Genomic DNA, 17,526 nt, shown 5'->3' on the forward strand with positions numbered 1-17,526 from the left:
GGGACAGGGCACCGCGACGGCGGGCACGCGCAGGTCGAGCGTGAGAGCGCTGAGGTGTAACAGAAAAATACGTACCGAAGAATTCAGTGATCCTGCAGGACCTGTCTGCCTGAACAAAAATACCCAAACTTTAGACGAATAAACAATAATAAAATAAAACAAACTGTTTAACAAAAGCTTAAATAAACAATAGAAAAAGTGGACAAATTTAAAACAAAACAAAATGTAAAACAAAAATAAACATGAATCAGAATCAGAGACTTTGTTAATCCGAGAGGGAAATTGAGCTGTCATAGCAGAAACTATACAACAAACATCAAGCACTTCAATAAAATTAGTGTAGAAAAATAGATATTGATGGATAAATATTAAGATAAATAGATAGATATAGAGGTATAAAGATAAAGATAAATATAGAAAATAAATGAATACAAAAGGATGTATTCATTCATATGTCGTGGTATACAAAAGTGACAGGGTGCATTGAGGTGTTATTAAATTTGTTCCAAATGACCGACAAATGTAAAAGAAAAAGTTAAAATATAAAACACAAGCTTTTAAAAATATTAAATCAGATTCAAGAAAAAAAAATTTCAATAAAGAAAACAAGAAATATTTAAGATACAAAGTTAAATTAAAATATATATTTTTGAAAAATTATAAAACGAAGTTTATAAAGTATAAATTTTGATAAGAACTAAAAACTATTAGATGAATTTTAAATTGCAACAGAAAATTCCAGTTATGACATTAAGGAAACGGTTCAAGATAATTTTCTTATTAAACTGGGAGCTGAAAATGAAATATATGAGAAATAAAATAATTAAATAAAGACTGCATTTTTTTCTTTTAATTTAAACATTTATATAAGTTTATTGAATCTAAACTTCAAAACTAAATTAAATGAGAAGGGGGAGCAATATTTTTTCTCCCATTTCCACTCATTGTTTAGTCTGATGTGGCATGAAAGATCGTTTAAGTACTAATTATCTGGACATCGATAGTCTGCTTGGTTAAACTTCTATAACCTACTGAAAGTAATAAGCTATTGTAAATGAGTTGCTTTGCAGTAGTGACTGAGAACGATGATGTATTTGAAGGTTCCTGCCCTGTTTGTTTAACAAAACAAAAAAACACAAAAAAAAATCATCAGATTTTGATTTGATTTTCTTTTCCTTTTTTTTTTTGTATTACAACTGAAGAAATATTGATGTATATGGAACTTAATAAAAAAAGGGAAACAATCCCTTTGGTCCTGCAGGATGTCGCTGGTCTACAATCCTCCGGGGCTCAGCAGTTAATAAATCAAACACACCCTTGTTACTGTTGTTTGTAATGCGAAGACAGTCCCCGCCCTGCTGGCCGGCAAAGAGAAAGGAGAGCAATTCGAGTGTAAAACACTGAAAATCTGCGTCTCTGTGAGTCGTCATAAATCATCTGGTCATATTTCAGCTTCAGTTCACTAACGGCTTCAAGCCTGAGAAATGAACCTTTGAATTTCACTGAAGGCGCGATCAGGTCCCAGTTTGTGACAGTCACGGAATTCTGCAAAACATCAGCGTCGTCCCGCAGCAAACCCCGCACACAGAAACCAGACCTCAGCGCCGGACAAAGCAGTGCATGTAAACAAATACACCCTTTGTTCAAGACAAAGGATTACGTCATTGTTTTACGAGATAAAGTCGCGGAACGTAAATAAATAATTGAATAAAATAAAATATATAACGAAAATAAATGACTTTTTTTCTTGTACTGTAGATAAATAATAAATACTTTTCAAAGGGATTTATTAAAACCCTCTATTGCATGACTATTTAATTTTGTGGGGGAAAAAAATATTTCACCGTATTTTGGGGGAGCTTTAGGGTCCCTAATAATATATCAATCATAAAGTTTGACCCCCCCCCCCCAAACAGATATTGGTTTGTTGCTTCAAGGCAACATTGTGCGACAAGGGTAGTCAAAACGAAGTTATTCTATAATAAGTTTTATTAGTACAACAAGGATGAACCAATAATCAAACAACAAATAAACAATGTAAACATTTCACAGAACAATAAACCACCAAAATACATCCGACATTTGATCCTAACCCCATACACGCCTGCGTGCACACACATACACACACACACACATGTTGTGTTTCCATCACTTTCCATTAACTTCCATTCACTTCCTGGAGACTTATCCTGACCCATCACAACTACCTGCCTGAACCTAACCCTAAACCCTAACCTTACCCTAAACCTGACTCAAGCCTTCACCCTAAAATGTAATGATTTACCTTGCCATTTGTCCCCATAAAGTAGGCGAGACATCACAATGTGAGTGTGTAAACATTCCCTTGGTTTCCTTGCATAAAAGGTTTTTACGTCCATGTCCTGTAATTATCAGTAGATTGTAAAGTAAAAAACAGTGACTATGATCCTATAAATTCACACAAACACATCTCTACACACATATGCATTATTTTGCCTGAAAAAAATTAGGCTAACTCCACAGTGTTGCCTTGAGGCAAAGAATGAAAATTAACAGTTTTACTGTATAAATAAATTTTAAAAAGTAGAACAAACAATCAAATATACTTCTTAACATATTCATGCACATACAAGTGTTTTTTATATACATTTATTTCACTAAAGCGCTATATAAATGCAAACCATTATTATTATTATTACTATTATTATTATTATTATTATTATTATTATTATTATTATTATTACTATAATGATGTAAAATAGTGATCTTTATCTTACCTTCTAATGGAGATGTCTCTCATGTAATGCAGCCCCCCCCCCCCCCCCCCCCCCCAAAAAAAATGAAAGTCACACCACCTTCAACTCATCCTTTTATTGGAAAGTTGTCGCATTATTTGACAAAAAAAAAAATGTTTTTTTGAAGGCCCAGTGTGAGGCATGAAAATGTGGTTTGTTGCCTCAGGGCAACGCTATGCAGTAGAGGGATAAGCGTGTTAAAAATATTGGAAACTAATGAAATTAATATTTCATTTTTGTACTTACTCGTTTAATATCATTATATATTTTTGACATGAATCATTTAATTAATAATAAAGTTTATGAATAAACTTTTTAGACAAAAATAAAGATTTAAAGAACATTGTAAAGTAAAATCTCATGTTTTCTACTGATAATTTTGTGTTACAGATATGAAAACATTATTTAAATATAGGGATATAAAATAACTATAAGGATATAATAATACTACAACCTATAGCAATAATTTTACATACTACTATAAGAATATATGAGTTATTTCCAAGTTTCTCTTTGTTCACAGCCATTGACATGTCGAAGAGGTTAACACGTGAGGAGCGGATCGAAATTGTGTTGATATCTGGTGAACGCAGTAACCGGGTCATTGCAGCAGATTTCAATGCAAGACACCCTACGAGACCACCCATCTCCCATGCTACAGTTAGCAAACTGCTTGCTAAGTTTTGTGAAACTGGTTCAGTGTTGGATTTGCCAAAATGTGGACACAAGAAAACTGTCACTAATGAAGAAACATCAGTGGCTGTCCTAGCTTCATTCAGCAAGAGCCCACAGCATAGCACTCGCCGCATGTCACTGGAGAGTGGCATTAGTCGAACATCCCTTCGGTGGATATTAGCTACTCACAAATGGCACCCTTACAAACTCCAGCTACTGCAGCATCTCAACGAGGATGACCCAGATCGGCGCACAGAATTTGCAGAATGGGCAAAACAAAAATTGGAACAGGACCCTCAGTTCACGCAGAAGATTTTGTTCAGTGATGAGGCAAACTTTTATGTGAATGGTGAAGTTAACAAACAAAACCACCGCTATTGGTCTGACACTAACCCACATTGGATGGATCCCTCCAAGACTGTTGGACCAACAAAAGTGATGGTTTGGTGTGGTATATGGGGTACAACGATAGTGGGTCCATTCTTCATTAATGGAAACCTCAAGGTCACTGGATATTTGAAATTGCTACATGATGATGTGTTTCCCTCTTTATGCACTGAAGCTGGCACGTTCCCTGAGTTTTTCCAGCAAGATGGTGCACCACCACATTATGGGTGCCAGGTCCGAGCATTCCTAGATGAACAGTTTCCTGGAAAGTGGATTGGTCGTCGTGGGCCAGTTGAATGGCCCCCAAGGTCTCCCGATCTGACCCCCTTAGACTTTTATCTTTGGAGTCATCTGAAGGCAATTGTCTATGGTGTGAAGATACGAGATGTGCAGCACCTGAAACTACAGATACCAGATGCCTGTGCTGGCATTTCTCCTGCGGTGTTGCTATCAGTGTGTGAAGAGTGGGAGAAGAGGGTTGCATTGACAATCCAACACAATGGGCAGCACAGTGAACACATTTTGTAAGTGGTCAGAAACTTGTAAATAACTCATGAAAGAATAAAGTTACGTTGAAACCAAGCACACCATTGTTTTTCTTGTGACATTACCAATAAGTTTGATGTGTCACATGACCCTCTTCCTATTGAAAAAACAAAAGTTGTATCCAAGATGGCCGACTTCTAAATGGCCACCATGGTCACCACCCATCTTGAGGAGTTTGCCCCCTCACATATACTAATGTGCCACAAACAGGACTTTAATATCACCAACCATTCCCATGTTATTACGGTGTATCCATATAAATGGCCCACCCTGTAGATTGCATTTTTTAATTGACATTTTTCAAACTTCTTCTGTTTGATGTTTAACCCATAAATAAATGGCTGTCACATAAAATTATAACTTTAAATTAAAATGTTTACTTTTTTGTCTTTGTGGAATAAAAGGATTTAAAGATTTTGTTCAGTTGTGAGGTTATAAATGATTCCCAGACAGAATGTTTTAAATTCTGATTTTATTGTGAAAATGAATTTTTGTCAACCCGGAGTCAAACAGGAAGTTGTGTCATTGATATGTGATCAGTGACGGAGTGATCAGATGAATCCTCGTCGGATGTCTGAAGGTCGCCCTCCTGTTGGTCGGATTCTGTGGAAGTCGTGGCGAGGTCGTCTGTGCGGGTCTGCGAGCGGGCCTATGGGGTCGTAGCGGGGGCGGGGGAGTAGGCCGTGGGGCAGGTTTGGTCGCTGATCGTATTCTCCACCGATGATGCCCGGCACCGGGGGGAAGTGAGGGTAGGGGATGGGGTGGAAGATGTCTCCTGGATGGAAAGGCAGGAGGGGGCGGGGGCGGGTCGGGGCAGCGTTTCGAAGTTCAGAGCGAAACTTGTACGACTTTTTGTAGAGCTGGAAAACAAATAAAAACAAATTAAATTATTTACACAAAAAATCCCCAAAAAAAAAAATCAACAACAAATCACATTAAAGCTTAAATTCTGCGAGCTATCATCAATCTGCCCCACATTAGTCTAATTTATTATTACCTTAAAATATTCATATTAAAAACGACACATTAGGAGGTTTTAAGAGTTTACAGTTCTTTAGTTATTTACTTTGATGAAGTGTGTTTCTCACCTCTTTCCAGTCTGTGTCTCTGGATCTGCCTGAGCCTGAATCTGAAAAACGGCAAACACAATCAGTCACTTTAATTATAATGATTTTGTTGAAAAACTGGACAATCACAATGAATCAATCAATAAATTTAATTGACTCATGTCACAACTTCAAATCTGTGTAAATTTAGAAAATATTTTGATACTTTTTAGTTTATTTATTTCTAAAAACTATCTTAAACACGGTGGACATTCAGGTGTTTCCCCCACAATTTCTGCTTATTTGTGGAGAAAATAATGACTGATTTGTTTTTACATTTTTTAAATGTTATTTTCTTTTTTAATGCTGTCATTTAAATTATCTTATTCAGATTCTAATATTTAATGTAGAGTAAGCTGTTTAAAACTTCACTGAAAATTATTTAATTAATAAGTAAATTAAGACATTATAACAGGTTTTAATAAGTTAAGGGTGTTCTAAGGGTGAAAAATAGAAAAAAAATCAAGAACATCTAAAAAGCACATGAAAAAGAACATTTAAACAGTGTCAGTGGAACATTTGACCCATAGTTAGAGAAATTTGCAGAAATAATTGTAAAAATAAATGAAATAGTTTTAGGGACTCTTTTTCCACCTGCGAAGTCGCGGCGGTACAGGTGTCTCCACAGCGACGAGTCTGCTGTGGCGACGTTGAAGTGCCGGCTTACCGCCGACAGTCTGACCACAGAGCGAACGTCGAGCAGGCGGAGGACTCGGAGGAGCAGCTCCGGAGGAAGAGCAGGCAGACCGAACGCCACGGGGAGAGCCATCGCTGAAACACATCACAGACTGTCAGTACCAGACATTAGCATGTTAGCACGTTAGCATCTGCTTACAGAGAAACATCATCAATGAAAACGCGACTCAAGCTCATATGAGTCAAACAAGCTGTTCCTCTAAAGCAGCTTCCCAAATGTTTCGGGACAGATTTTACTAGAATTCTTCGGGATATTAACATGAAATAGTTTATTACAAAACAAATGAGTTTGTGTGAAAAGAAAAACTAGAAAAGGAAACTCTGTATGAACTCAAGTCTGAAAGTAAAAAACGAATTTAAGATGGCAAAATAATCTGTAATCCTTTTTTTTTTTTTTTTTTTTTTAACTCATGGCTTCAAAGGTTGGGATGAAACCTTTCATGGACACTCATATAAGTTCTTTATCCAACACTTTTTTACTACAAATAAAAGTTATTTGTTCTTTGGTATTTAAATAAGATGATGTAGTTGATAAAATGGGATTTCGATCAAAATATGTTTTGATCATAAGAAACGTAAAATTGAGTGTCATCTACATGTAACTTTTAAAGCTGCTAATCTTCTCAGTTCGAAGCACATAGAAGTCAAACACCAGAGGACCTAAACTGGAACCCTGGGGAACACCGTAGGTCACAGGTGTCGAACTCCAGGCCTCGAGGGCAGATGTCCTGCAGGTTTTAGATGTGTCCTTGATCCAACACAGCTGATGTAAATCACTAAATGACCTCCTCAACATGTCTTGAAGTTCTCCAGAGGCCTGGTAATGAACTAATCATTTGTTTCAGGTGTGTTGACCCTGGGTGAGATCTAAAACCTGCAGGACACCGGCCCCCGAGGTCTGGAGTTTGACACCCCTGCCCTAGGTGATAAAATACAGAATAAATTTGACTTTTAGAGGCACTTACTGCTAATTTATGGTGAAGTTATTTAATAATGTAATCCCCTTACATAATGCAAGTGAACAGTTTAAGAGACGCTTTAATTACATGTCAAAATGTCTTAAAATTTATAATAAAGCTGCAAATTCAAGGAGTAATCTTTTAATTTTGTATAACTTTAAATAACTTTCATTAAGATTTTGATTGGTTAATATAATTCTCTTTGCCCTGTATGTTTTTTATGAGTGGGATTTTGAGTTTTACATTTTAATTTTAATGAAATTGAACATCGATTTAAATAAAATCTTTCTTAAACTCACTAAAAGCTGTAACATGGCTAATGTTCACAGCAATTTAACTTCTCTGAGGTTTTCTCTGATTAAAGCTGATGAACTGGATGATGTCAGCACCAACATGTTGTGACTCATCTGAGAGGGGGCGTTACCTTCTCTGGCGGTGGCGATCAGTGGGTACGCCAGCTGGTCTTTGAAGAGTCGGGACAGTTTGCTGAGGTCTTTAAATGCTGCTGCAGCACTTCCTCCTGAACAACATCAGACACAGAAAATTAATCAAAGACGCTCCTGTGCTGGTGGCGTTATGCCAACCAATCACAGCTTTACCTGGCCACTCATTGGTCACGTAGCTGGATGCATTCAAACATAGTTTGCGGACAGTGTCGACCGTTTCTGTAACCTTCAGAGTCGCTGCATGAAGAAGAAAAAGGTCAGAAACACAGTGGGAGTTGAACACTAAAAGGTCAAAGAAAAATAAATTCAGCCCATTTAAAGAGGACTCACTGTTCATGACGAGCATTGGGCCCATGCACACAGCCACCACCGAGGCCAGGCTGCTCTCACACAGAGGATGAGTGTACTGCAGCTTGTAGACTCCACCTGCACACCTCCATCCAGCAGGCATCTCACCGGGCTTCAGCTCGGTGCCCTGTGGAGGCGCACACACTTACTCAAAGCGTCTGCCTTCACCTGTTTACTCAGCAGGATATTAACCTGTCCCCCTCGCCTCACCTGAGCAATGAACCCAGTCTCGAGCATCAGGAGATGTCCGGCCACCATGATGGCATCATTGGGACTTGTTGGCTGGGCCGTGTGGTACAGGAGCTCCAGAGAGAGTGGTGCCTGACCCTCCTCGGCCTCACTGCACAGCATTGGCTCCCAGATGGAGGCTGAAGATTCAGAGTCCAGCATCTCACAGGACGGCTGGGACTCTGAAAGGACTGCAGGACCGGCAGCCCCACTGACACTGCTGCTGCTGCTCGGCTGTTTACCAACAACAAAACTGTGAGCTTGGGCACGTCTACGCCCCATCGTCAGGTCTGATGAGTGACGCGGCACAGGCTAAAATAATCTGCTGTTGTTTCTTTGTTATAATAACTTAAAATATAAAACAGACATGAACAACATCAAAAACAACAACCTGCCATAAACAGGTCAAGGCTGATCTCCTTTAATGTTACAGCTGACCACAAACATCAAAACACAGTCAGATCCATAAGTATGTGAACAATGATGCCTCTGCTGACCAGCCTTTGAAAATGCAGGACTGTAATTGGCTGAAATTCCTGAACAGTCAACGCAACACTTTGTTGTCTTCTCGAGTTAAAGCTCAAAGTCTTATTGTTTGATATGAAATATTCTGTGATGACCCACGAGGCTAAACTACCAAGGCTCTGTCAGTTTTCAAATACTTGTGGTGACAACTGTAAAAGACAAACAGCAAGGGGCCTGGATGGGAACCTTGTGGAACACCGTACGATTATAAATCAGTGTTTGTCTTCATTTTCAGAATGATAGGGAATTTTAAAATACCATCAAACCATTACACAGATTTAACGCCCACTATGCTCTTCCAGTGAGTTTGTTTTTATTTTTTGGCACCAGTAACACTGGAGACCATCTCCTGCAATGGGTAAAGCTCATCCTTTTAAACCTTTGCAGAACTTTGTTTTTCTCTCCAGCTGTTCATGAGACGCACATCTGTAAGGATTTAAAAGCGCCCCAAGCACCAAATATATAAATGCTTCTCAGGCTGACTGAGACTTCGCTATTTAAAAATGTGTCTGGTGATGTGAAGCTGAGGATGTGTCTGAAAATGCTCCGTTAGACTCCTGCAGCTTTCCAGATGTGAAGATTTCTACTGCTGCGAGAGAGCCGGTGCTTCCACGATGAAGGCTGGCACGCCCATGACTTTTAACTGTTCTTTAATCCAAAGTTCCCTGAAAGCTTGTAAGTATCAGGTGAGAAAGCTTTTGAACCTGTGAATTCGTCCAGCTCCAAACAAAACATCTCAGGTTTCAGAGGCACAGCTGGTTCACCTAAACACTTTCAGTCTGATGCTGCTGATGCAAACTGAGATGAGTCAGAGTGTCATCAGTGTTGGATGATGTGAAATTAAGTGTGTCCTCGTGTGGATCCACAGAAGAGAAGCTGTGAGGGGGTGTGGCCCTTTAAACCAGCTTTAACCCTTGCTGTGTGCTCTGTGGTGTGTCTGTATTTGCGAATTATTTTATGTTATAATTCAGCTCATAAAAACACGAGAAAGTAAAACAGAAACTGTGCACTGAAGCCAGAAGTATGTGGATGCTTTCTGGGCCTGTTTCTGATCTCTGGCCGAGGCAGTCTACAGTCTGTGTAGACTGACCTCCCACACATGGACTGGAAACAGGCTCGATATGTCTCACACACCTATCCAGCCCACCTGAACAACCTGCTGGAGGTGAACATCATACCTGAGTGGAGGCCATGATGGGGGTCTGCTGGCTTTGCCTCTGGTTTGCAGAGCTCTTGGCTGCCGTGTAGGTGGAGCTTGTAGACGAGGCTGAGCTGGTTGAACCGGCGGCAGCTGTGGCTTCAGACTGAGGCAGATGGACACAGATCAAATCTCCGGACACGATGCCGCAGGATGCCAAAGTCTGAGCAGTGTCCGTGAGCAGCTTGGAGCCGTTCAGAGACAAACCAAACTCTGTGTCTGAACTGAAGCGCAAGTAGGGAGTCAAATAACTGAAACTTTATAAACCACAACTCAGATTACAGAGTTAGACATGTGCAGCACCGACCTGAGTCCATGTGAGGACAACAGCATCTCCTGGATGTGATCTCTGAGCTCTTTCAAACTGGGATCTTCTCCAAGTAACTCCACCCGGCTGGTCTGCCTGTTGATTCGAACTCGCAGCTTCATGATGCTGCTCACACACAGACACAGGAAGAGGACTCACACTAAGTAATGCACAGACTGCAGAGGGCCATGATGCTCTTAACAGAACTGTATTCACATGTTTGGATTTTATATCACGCAGTCTGATTTTTCATATAATTTTATTTCCATGTTGTATTTAATATTTTATTTATATGCAACTTTGTTTTATTCCTTTATTATTATTATTATTATTATTATTATTATTCAAAGGAGCTTGCAAAGAAAAGAGTCTGGACTTCTTTAAGTTACTTGAAGAGGTTTCACCTCTCATCCGAGAAGCTTCTTCAGTTCTGAGAACCTTCACAGACATTATTATTATATTTTTTCTTTATTTTAATCATCTTTCTATTAATGTTTAATTGTTTCATTTCTAATTTTTACTAATAATTATTATTTTTGTATGTAATTGTATTCATTTCTTTAGTATGTATTAATCTATTTCATTTTTTGTTATCAGGTTCTTATTTTTCGTTTCTTATTGTATTTGTGTTTCTCATAAAAATATGTTGTCAAATTTCACTAAAAACAGATAAAAAGTGAATGGAGTCTGGTGAAAAGATTCCAGCTGCTAAATCAGATCATCAGTGAACAGTGACGTAATATCTAATGAACTTTAACTAACATTAATTTAATCTGTGCACATATTAAAAAAGTATCACGTGATTTTTACTGTGCACAAAGTGACTCTGATTCAAATCCAAACCTCACAGTAAACTTTAGCTCATTAAGTACGAAACCTCATTACAAATCTGCCAAATTTAACTTTTGATGAGTCACTAATGACGTTTTGAAATTTCTTAGCAGCTTTAGCTCCGCTTTACCGCTAAAACGTCACATTTAGAGGATTTTCGTTCATTTTGCGCTGATTTCAGAGCGTCGTTGGTTCTCTGTGAGGTAGAAAAATATGTAAAGAGCTGCGTGAAAACAAACGTTTCGTTTTCGTTTCCGCAGTCTTATCGTTAGCTAACGTTTCACTGACGCTGCTGCTGCTTAGCGCGGGTTAGTGTTAACTAACCGGGTTAAGGAGCGTTTGTAGTCCTGAAAGCTGGAAGTCAAACAGAAGAACACTCACACCGTGAACTACCGGGAAGACATCCACGACTCTTCATGTGCTTCTCTGTAAACACACAAACCTGCAGCGCCCCAAAACACTCACACACCGCTTCCGGGATGGATTTTCATAATACAACACGTCGAGGGCACTCAAATCAAAAGTTTATAAACCAAAGTTTTTTTTAAAAAAAATCGTAATAATTCTGTTAGAATAAATGTATTATGCCGTAAAAAGGCCCAACTTTTCAAAATAACAACTTTTATTAAATTAGATGCATGTATTTATATTTTTTATTTATATGTACGCATGCATTATGTTGCTTTGTGTAGATTCTGCTTTTGTTTTGAAGGCTTGTCACTAAACTTCCTGAATCATTATCCAAAATAAACTTTCGTAAAACTACAAATACGGCAACCGGGCTGCATAAAATCCTGAGTATTCTCCAGAACATTTCGATTGGTATGAATAAATCTGCAGGGGAGATAAAATTAATCATCTTTATATACTGTTTAAATAACGGCATTTTATGTTCCCCAAAAGGTTGATTCTGTTCATCTGGACGTAGCTTTGTCAGTGGGAGAAACGTTTCATCACTCATTCAAGTGACTTCTTCAGTCTCAGCTGACTGTGGGTTTCCCCAGCATTATAAACAGTACATTTGCACGATAACTGAAACTAGCCCACTGAATGAACGGTGGGCTGTGAGGTCAGTTCCTTGATCATTAATATGCAAATTCTCATTATCATTGATCCATAACCACTGATCGAAGCCCGTTGATCAAAGCCCGTTGATCAATGGTACTCATTGACCACGAGTACCATTCACAGAGAGTTGGGAAATGTCTGCAATCACAGCATTGTAAGATAGTGAAAGATGTACCCTTACTGTATTTTCTGCTGAAAGTAGAAGAAAAACAAGATGATGGTTTAAGTTGAAAATTTCCGCTTCTTATTTCTGTCTATTATATCTTGAGATCATTTAATGAATTCACAGATCAGTGCTGCTCTCTCTTTCTTTGCTAATATAAGTCAGTGGATCTCACTCAGCAGTGTCTGTCTCTGTCATTTATCTCCATAGTAACCATCTCAGTATTTATTATATAATATTTATTTAATGACGCTTTGAATCTCCAAAAATTCAGTGATTAAAAAGCCAAGAAGCTGGATGTAATTCAGCCAAAGACTCTATGTGGAGCACTTTTATTCCACAACAGTATTGCCATGACAAGAAAAAGAAATCAGAAAAGAAAAAACAAATTAGTGACTGATGGAAAGAGCAGACTGAACACACAGTTCAGGAGGACAGGGCCGTGTCTTATTTGCAGCGTGGGCCACCAGAATACCCAGAAATCATAAATACATCATCGATGAACGACAGCAAAGGTTGTCGGAAATGACTGAAAGGGAAGGGTTTAGTTTATGATTCACAATACAGCAAGGACACGTGTGAGTGTGGGAGCACTGTCACGGGCAGGAACTCCTCACAGAGGGCAGGAAGTGTTTCCATCACAGAAATTGAACCCGCAGAGCAGGAGGAGCAGAGAGATCCTGGAGCACGTCCACACACTGCTGTTCTACTGAGGATAATACCGCATAGAGAATAACCGTGGAACACTGAACAGTAGGTGGCAGTAATGCGCGTGCAGCCTGTTGAGCGTAGAAGAAAAAGAAGCCGAAGAAGACTCTTTTCTTCGGCTTCTTTTTCTAATCTTACATTAGACAGCCAGTGAAACGCGGCGTTAAAGAGTGAGATTTGCCGTTTTTGGTCGTTTGTGGAGTCATGAGTCGCAGTTACAATGATGAGCTGCAGTTTCTGGATAAAATCTCCTCCACCTCCTGGAGAATCAAAAAGGGCTTCGTCCCCAACATGCAGGTACGAGCTAACAGATAACAGCTCACAGCTAGCTGGTAACGTGGCTGGGCTGACAGCTGCAGGTGACTTGATTAAACACAGGTGTCCACGGCATGAGAGGAGAACATCAGAGACAGTAGAACACAGGAGCTGACGGAACCCCCGAGAAATGCCGAATAAGCACGAGGCTAAAAATGATTCTGAACAGCAGCACAAACTTAAAAACGCTTAAAATGATTTACGAAAGTTTTAAGTGTATCTGTTCTGCTCCACCCGCGGGTGGACGCTGGGAGGAGGTGACTCTGCTCCATTTTAGTTTATTTTCAGTTGGTTTCATTGTCTCACAGAAGAAAGATTCAGAATAATCATTAAAGCGAAGCAGGGACGCTCCTTAAAAGCTTTTATTTCCTCTGCTGTCACCTCTTGACTCCTCCTCCTTTTCCTCTTTAGGTGGAAGGAGTTTTCTACGTGAACGAGTCTCTGGAGAAGCTTATGTTCGAGGAGCTTCGTAATGCCTGCCGAGGAGGAGGTTGGTGACCTTTGAACCCCTCTGAGAGCCCCCTCTACCTGACCTCCACCCTCCTCATTTCTCTCTGTTCCTCCTCCTCAGGTGTGGGCGGGTTCCTTCCAGCCATGAAACAGATTGGGAATGTGGCGGCGCTGCCGGGGATTGTGAACGTGAGTGTTGCCGTTCTGTATGTGTCCACAGTAAATGTTTTGCTTCGTACTCAGGGTGTCTCTGATTGGTCGGCAGAAATCCATCGGCCTGCCAGATGTCCACTCTGGGTACGGATTTGCTATCGGGAACATGGCAGCCTTTGACATGGACAACCCCAATTCCGTGGTGTCTCCAGGTAGGAAGTACTATGATAAAACATAAGCAGGGTCCTCTAAAACCTGATGAAAAATGAATGGAGTTTGGTGGGAAGCTATGTGCAGGAAGTAAAAAAATCTTCCAACCTGTGGATTTCCCTGCTGTGGTCACCCGTCATGAAACTTACTCTGTGACCCACCCTGTTAAAACAGTACTTCCCATGTGCCCTCCAGGTGGCGTGGGCTTCGACATAAACTGCGGTGTCCGCCTGCTGAGGACAAACCTGGACGAGGGCGATGTCCAGCCGGTGAAGGAGCAGCTCGCTCAGTCACTGTTCGACCACATCCCTGTGGGAGTCGGCTCCAAAGGCGTCATCCCGATGGGCGCCAAGTAAGTAGAACAGAACAGACCTGCCTCTCCTCACCTGTGTGTCACCTGACTAATGCATGTGTCACCAGGGACCTGGAGGAGGCGCTGGAAATGGGCATGGACTGGTCTCTAAGGGAGGGCTACGCCTGGGCCGAGGATAAGGAGCACTGCGAAGAGTACGGGCGCATGCTGCAGGCCGACCCCAACAAGGTGTCCTCCAAGGCCAAGAAGAGAGGCCTGCCGCAGGTAGCCCTGCAGCTCACACCTGTGTTCACACCTGCAACCCTCTGCTGGTGTCTAAAGCTGTGTGTGTGTGTGTGTGTGTGTGTGTGTGTGTGTGTGTGTGTGTGTGTGTGTTGCAGCTTGGCACTTTGGGAGCAGGAAACCACTATGCTGAGATCCAGGTGGTGGATGAGATCTACAACGACTACGCCGCCAAGAAGATGGGCATTGACCACAAAGGCCAGGTGTGTGTGATGATCCACAGCGGCAGCCGAGGCCTCGGGCATCAGGTCGCCACAGGTACGAGTGCCGCCGAAATGGATCGCCGAATATTGCAAACCTTCACTTCTGCCTTTTAAATTATCAACGAAAACACCTGGTGATATTTACAGATGCTCTGGTTGCCATGGAGAAGGCGATGAAGCGTGACAAAATCACGGTGAACGATCGACAGCTGGCCTGCGCTCAAATCAACTCTCCTGAGGGGCAGGATTACCTGAAAGGCATGGCAGCCGCAGGAAACTACGCCTGGGTCAACCGCTCCTCCATGACCTTCCTCACCAGACAGGTACGCTCACCTGAGCCGCTCTCGGGTCATAAACGCACCGCTGCACCCGCCCTAACAAGAGAAGTGACCTCACATGGTGCTTAAAGCGCAGCTCTTCTCATGAAGAAGTGAGTTCCATGATCAGGAGGATGAACCCACTCTGTTCCACTCCGAGTCGGGGATTCGACGAATGTACTTAAACGCACCACAAATAATATAAAAATACAACTGTAAAAATCATTAATGTGATAGAAAATTCAATTTCTGCTTCTGTTCATTTGTTTTTTATTTTCGTTACATTTTTTATTAATTTTTTTAATCTTTTAACTTTTATTTAATTCATAATTTTTGTGTATTTCTTTTGTTTTCATTTCATTTATAGGATATTCTGTAATTTGAACTTCCGGCATCGGATTGCTGTGGAGTCTAATAATGTCCCGATTCTGCTATGATCGTTATGGGGAGAGGGTTTGGGTGAGCGGAGTCTGTAAAAGCAGTTTTCGCGTCTTTCAGGCCTTCTCCAAAGTGTTCGGTACGACGCCGGATGACCTTGACATGCACGTCATCTACGACGTCTCTCACAACATCGCCAAAGTGGAGGAGCACATTGTGGACGGGAAGCAGAGGACGCTGCTCGTTCACCGCAAAGGATCCACGCGAGCCTTCCCCCCTCACCACCCCCTCATCCCCGTCGACTACCAGGTAAGAGCGCGTCATGTTCGTCTGTTTACTCGCCATCATGATGTGAGTCTTGCCTGAACTCGCTGCCATTTCCAGCTCACAGGTCAGCCGGTGCTCATCGGTGGGACGATGGGGACCTGCAGCTACGTCCTGACGGGGACCGAGCAGGGCATGATGGAGACGTTTGGGACCACCTGCCATGGAGCGGTACGAGTCTGAGCGCCCTTCGCGCTGTCACATGGTCAACCTTGGTTCGTTTCATGTCTTTAAGCAACTTCCTGTCTGTTTCAGGGCCGAGCGCTCTCTCGAGCAAAGTCACGCAGGAACCTGGACTTCCAGGACGTCCTGGACAAACTGGCCGACATGGGCATTGCCATCCGGGTGGCATCGCCCAAACTGGTGATGGAGGAGGTGAGGGGGAGGAGTCAGGGTGGGTTTTTATGCACTTTAAGCTGTTTTCTGTTTGCGTCTGACTTTTTTTTGTTTTGTTTTGTTTTGTTAAGGCTCCTGAATCATACAAAAACGTGACAGACGTGGTGAACACGTGTCACGAGGCTGGCATCAGCAAGAAGGCAATCAAACTGAGGCCGATCGCTGTCATCAAAGGATGAAGCTGAACCACAGAAATGACTCATGGGCGAAAGACGATAAACACGACTTTTCTGTTTGGAGAGAATTTACGTTAAAGAAGGATTTAAAAAGAAAAAAAAAAAAAAAAAAAGACATTCTGTTTTTGTTTGGTTGCCAAGAAAACCAGATCGCACTGCAGTGGAGGTCAGAGGTCACCTCTCAGGACTGAAGTGGCCGCTGTAGTTTCCAGTTTCTGCTTCATGAGCTCTCTGAGACACGTCCTCAGAAATGAGCGGCTGCACTTCTTGCAGATCAAAAAACGAGCCGCTGCGGCTGAAATTTTTCTCCGCTCAGCATGAAGTGAGTCCCAGAAGAAAAGCTGGATCTGAATCCTTTGAGATAAATGCAGAAATCTGCTTTCATTTCAGTGTGCTCACACTACTGCAATAAAAATCGAATTCATGCCTTAAATGTGCGTAATAACGAAGACTGTCTGAGAAAACGTAAACATGTTTAATTTCTGTTTAGTTTCCAAAAAAGATCGACTTCAATAAAGAACCAAGTGTGCAGTGAACGGGTTCAGTCTTTGTTTTCCACTGCCGCTGAGAATACAAACACCTGTGAAGTGTTTGGTCCACAGTGAGAAAAAAAGATTTTATAAAATGAAAACAGATGTGCTGTGGATGAATGATGTTCTCCTGTTTTAGGACGTAAATGTCAGAGCTGTGAGTTTAGCTTCTTCTCAAGAAGCAAAATTGAAAGAATTCGTGAATTTCTCATATTTTATTCCATTACATCTCAGGATCCACCTCTGGGAACGTTTCCGGACACGTTAACCAAATAAAAGCAGTCACATGATCTCTGTAGAGGAGGTAAAGTCAAAGTCACTGTCCTAATCCCACATGTAGGCTCAGAGATTTAATCTCACATTACGACTAGAGATGGCACGATACCACTTTTTTATGTCCGATACCGATATCATAAATTTGGATATCTGCCGATACCGATATGAATCCGATAGTGTTTTTTAATCAACAAAACTGTTTTTTAAATATCTTGCTGCATTTTGTATAAGTTCATAC

General features: G+C 41.1%; 2 protein-coding genes across 4 annotated transcripts; one reads left to right on the forward strand and one right to left on the reverse strand.

Annotated features, from left to right (window-relative positions):
* Window positions 1–4,837: 4,837 nt before the first annotated feature.
* On the reverse strand, window positions 4,838–11,516 carry fbxo7 (F-box protein 7). Of its 2 annotated transcripts, none has more exons than XM_076875892.1 (10): window positions 11,408–11,516; window positions 10,196–10,321; window positions 9,869–10,112; window positions 8,148–8,399; window positions 7,920–8,064; window positions 7,743–7,826; window positions 7,568–7,663; window positions 6,083–6,259; window positions 5,471–5,511; window positions 4,838–5,242 (listed from the first exon to the last, which is right to left on the reverse strand). In XM_076875892.1, the coding sequence occupies exons 2-10, from the start codon at window positions 10,315–10,317 to the stop codon at window positions 4,934–4,936; spliced, it is 1,470 nt and encodes a 489-aa protein (XP_076732007.1). In that variant the 5' UTR covers window positions 10,318–10,321; window positions 11,408–11,516; the 3' UTR covers window positions 4,838–4,933. The 2 variants fall into 2 exon arrangements, with proteins under 2 accessions (XP_076732007.1, XP_004564928.2); XM_004564871.3 differs by having other exon boundaries at window positions 11,351–11,488.
* A 1,545-nt stretch (window positions 11,517–13,061) lies between these two features.
* Window positions 13,062–17,018, forward strand: rtcb (RNA 2',3'-cyclic phosphate and 5'-OH ligase). Of its 2 annotated transcripts, none has more exons than XM_004564869.4 (12): window positions 13,062–13,262; window positions 13,692–13,770; window positions 13,852–13,919; window positions 13,996–14,095; window positions 14,289–14,445; window positions 14,514–14,670; window positions 14,787–14,946; window positions 15,039–15,214; window positions 15,707–15,895; window positions 15,971–16,081; window positions 16,166–16,285; window positions 16,378–17,018. In XM_004564869.4, exons 1-12 carry the CDS (start codon window positions 13,170–13,172, stop codon window positions 16,483–16,485), a joined length of 1,518 nt encoding a protein of 505 aa, XP_004564926.1. In that variant the 5' UTR covers window positions 13,062–13,169; the 3' UTR covers window positions 16,486–17,018. The 2 variants fall into 2 exon arrangements, with proteins under 2 accessions (XP_004564926.1, XP_012778341.1); XM_012922887.4 differs by lacking the exon at window positions 13,062–13,262 and adding an exon at window positions 13,353–13,537.
* Window positions 17,019–17,526: the final 508 nt, after the last annotated feature.

Source organism: Maylandia zebra, linkage group LG17 (assembly GCF_041146795.1).
Source record: "Maylandia zebra isolate NMK-2024a linkage group LG17, Mzebra_GT3a, whole genome shotgun sequence".
In the NCBI taxonomy this organism is placed as follows: Eukaryota; Metazoa; Chordata; class Actinopteri; order Cichliformes; family Cichlidae; genus Maylandia; species Maylandia zebra.

Excerpts from the sequence above, each read along its gene's own strand:
- fbxo7 (XM_076875892.1), bottom strand. The coding sequence starts at position 10,317 with ATGAAGCTGCGAGTTCGAATCAACAGGCAGACCAGCCGGGTGGAGTTA. Across the intron at positions 10,113-10,195 it reads TTGTCCTCACATGGACTCAG|TTCAGACACAGAGTTTGGTT; the intron begins GTCGGTGCTGCA and ends CTTGCGCTTCAG. Across the intron at positions 8,400-9,868 it reads CCATCATGGCCTCCACTCAG|CCGAGCAGCAGCAGCAGTGT; the intron begins GTATGATGTTCA and ends GTTGGTAAACAG.
- rtcb (XM_012922887.4), top strand. The coding sequence starts at position 13,436 with ATGATTCTGAACAGCAGCACAAACTTAAAAACGCTTAAAATGATTTAC. Across the intron at positions 14,947-15,038 it reads CGGGCATCAGGTCGCCACAG|ATGCTCTGGTTGCCATGGAG; the intron begins GTACGAGTGCCG and ends TGATATTTACAG. Across the intron at positions 16,082-16,165 it reads GGACCACCTGCCATGGAGCG|GGCCGAGCGCTCTCTCGAGC; the intron begins GTACGAGTCTGA and ends TGTCTGTTTCAG.